This window comes from Corylus avellana, chromosome ca3, assembly GCF_901000735.1.
Source record: "Corylus avellana chromosome ca3, CavTom2PMs-1.0".
Classification (NCBI taxonomy): Eukaryota; Viridiplantae; Streptophyta; class Magnoliopsida; order Fagales; family Betulaceae; genus Corylus; species Corylus avellana.
The window spans coordinates 31,437,107-31,439,985 of NC_081543.1; the positions used below are offsets into that span (position 1 = coordinate 31,437,107).

Sequence of the window (2,879 nt, forward strand, 5' to 3'; positions counted from 1 at the left end):
TTAACATAATAAATTTTGTTTATGAATAATATTAATTATGTAACATACGAGCGAGGACAAATAAATTTCACAAAAAACAAGAGAAAACTCGAGAAAAACTGGAACCTCACGCTATTGGGCTCAACTTCAATGATATTTTACATCATCAATTAACCGATCGAGAGAGTAAAAATTTAAAAAAGCAAAAAAAAAAAAAGGAACCCAATAAACACGAAAATGGCCCAAGCGATTAATGGGAATAAATCCTTATGCGAAGCCTCAATTAGCAGATAAAAAACGCAGACAAAAATCACGGTTTTATGCGGTCATCTGTGAGCCGTGACCAAGGTCTCGATGAACCTGAGGCCGTCGAATCTCGGCGCGAATTTCTCCTTATTTGACGAGCTATGCGAATGGGGTGCGCAGATTTTCGCCGAAGAAGATGAATTGGAAGAAAATCCCTAAAAAAGTTTTTGAAAAATAATCAAATTTAAACACTTTCGACGACATAACAACCTCAGAGAAAGAGAAAAAAAAAAAAAAAATTATGGAAAAATCAATCATGGGAAAACGAAACAAAGAAATAAGAAGGTATTTCAAAGATTGTGGCTTGCATTGAGGTTCAAAATACCTTGGAGGACCGGGGATGAAACGAAGGGTCAGGATCTCCCGCGGAGGAAGAGGAGCCAAGAGCGACGGTTGACGCGGCCAGCACCGACGCCACGAGAGTACACGACCCCTTCATTCTCGTTCTTATTTCTCTGCCTTTACCGAAGCTTTGTGAACAGGAAGAACAGTACCGCTCGGGGCTCCGACGTCCCAATGGGCGAAACCCGAAGCGTCTCCGGATCTCGACCACACTTCGTTATCGCTCTCTCGCCGTTTCACGCTTTCAGGCTTCGGGGGTAGTTTTTATATGAAGAATCCAGGGCTTGCTTTCCACGCCTCGCCCTGATTTAACGGAGTTTAATTCTAGTTTTAGGTCCGGTCCTCCCTTATTTATCATGTTGGTTTTAATTAATTTAATTTGCTTAAAATCAAACCTGTCCAATTTAGAACAATTACGTAAACTTTTATCTTTCATTCTTCTAAAACCATATTTTCCCACGTGTAATGTTATAGACTATCTTTTTATTTATTTTTATTCTCATGAAATTGATGTGGCTTTTAAAATCACCATTAAATTTTAGATGAATCATACTTGAATTTTGATCTAATGGTGATTTTAAAGATACATCAGTTTTAAGAGGATAAAAAGATGGTCCCTAACATTATTCTTCCGCCACCCTTTTTTTTTCAAAAAAAAAAAAAAAAAATTCCTCAAAAAATACAATAATTTAATTTAAAAATAAAGAGTAAGATTAGAGGAAATTTATATGAAAAATATATTAAACCAATAGCTGCGGCGGGTTTGAGCGAAAATAGAATAAATGTGAGCCGTTGAAGGAAAGGTAAGTGGGTGCAACAGTTTGGTGTAGAATAAAATGGAAGATTCTTTGAGAGAGGGGGATAAAATGGAAGATGCTTTGATTGGACTACAAGTTAGGATGGGCTTGGAAATTCTGTGTTTTGCCTATTTTGTTTTGTTTTACATTCATTCGATTTCTTCCTTCTCAAGTTAATGCCATCTAGAACTACTTAAAACCCATCCAACTCTAAAAAAAGAAAAGAACAAAAAAAAAAAAAAAAAAAATAGATAAGGTCAACCAATAAATAAGGAATGAGCTTTGAGACAAGCATTATCATAAACTGAAGTTTCCAAACAAAGATATGTTTGGTAACCGTTAGAACAATTTTGCATGGAGTGAATGCGGTTTACTACTTGCAAAACAAAAAAATTATAGAAAAAAAAAAAGAAAAAGAAATTGTTGGGTGTGTTGGGAGAGAATAACTCGGATGCCTAAATTAGGTTACCCTCCCTAATTCTCGGGCGTTAGTACTACACAAGAATTTTGGATAATGGGCATTAATGGTTTAGTCATGCCTTATTCTCCTATGATCATGGCTAGTCTTATTAGTGAGTCGTCTCATGATCATTGATGATGAGAATAATCGTGTCTTAGTACTAAGTGATTGTGCTGAGCCTCAGTCGTAGATTTGAGATTCCCGGTGATGAACCCAGAACTGTTGGCGATAATGTTAAAAGAATCTCAATAATGGAGTTTTGGGATGATAGGTCACACTAAAAATCAATAAAGATAAATTGATAATCTTCACTTGGAGTGAGAGTAACCACAATACAAATCTTCACTTAGAGCTGGAGGAATACTACAATACAAACATTTTCTTCTCTACCTTTCATCTTCTAATGACACACATATATAAACTTAAAACTATCCATTACCCATGTTAACAAATATTGACATTAAATGATAAAGTTAACAATTGAAGTTCAGAACTACCATCCACGTCTTATCATATGATGATGAGGTGGATGTTGAGTCCTATGAGACACTATCATGGGATTCTCAATAACAGGATACTAAGAGATCTTCTGTAGCGGATCTACCCAATTGGGTCGAAACTTGCCCTTGTTTGATGGGCCTAGCTTTTGGACAAAAAAAAAAAAACTCAAGAAAGTAGCAAAAAGTCCTCCCAATAACATTATTATTAGTTCCTTGATCAACGGAGAAGAAGCACTAATCAAGATAATCAAACGGCTCTACAGGATCAAGATGGGGTATTCAGTACAAAATCTGTGACTTTAAACGACTGCCATTGATAGTGGCAATCAAAGCATAACTTTTCTTTTCTTTTCTTTTTTTCTCAATTTTCAAGTCAAATGTGGAAAAGGTCTCTCCATGACTCGGTGCCGACCATCCATCCACCTGCACCGCACCTTCTTCCAGTAGTAAACCAACGCTGACCGTCCTTGACGGCTTCTTTTAAGATTGGAAAAG

General features: G+C 36.4%; 1 protein-coding gene across 1 annotated transcript; it reads right to left on the reverse strand.

Annotated features, from left to right (window-relative positions):
• On the reverse strand, nt 1–915 carry LOC132175986 (uncharacterized). The gene is made up of 2 exons (XM_059588085.1): nt 611–915; nt 1–440 (listed from the first exon to the last, which is right to left on the reverse strand). Exons 1-2 carry the CDS (start codon nt 722–724, stop codon nt 306–308), a joined length of 249 nt encoding a protein of 82 aa, XP_059444068.1. The 5' UTR covers nt 725–915; the 3' UTR covers nt 1–305.
• Nucleotides 916–2,879: the final 1,964 nt, after the last annotated feature.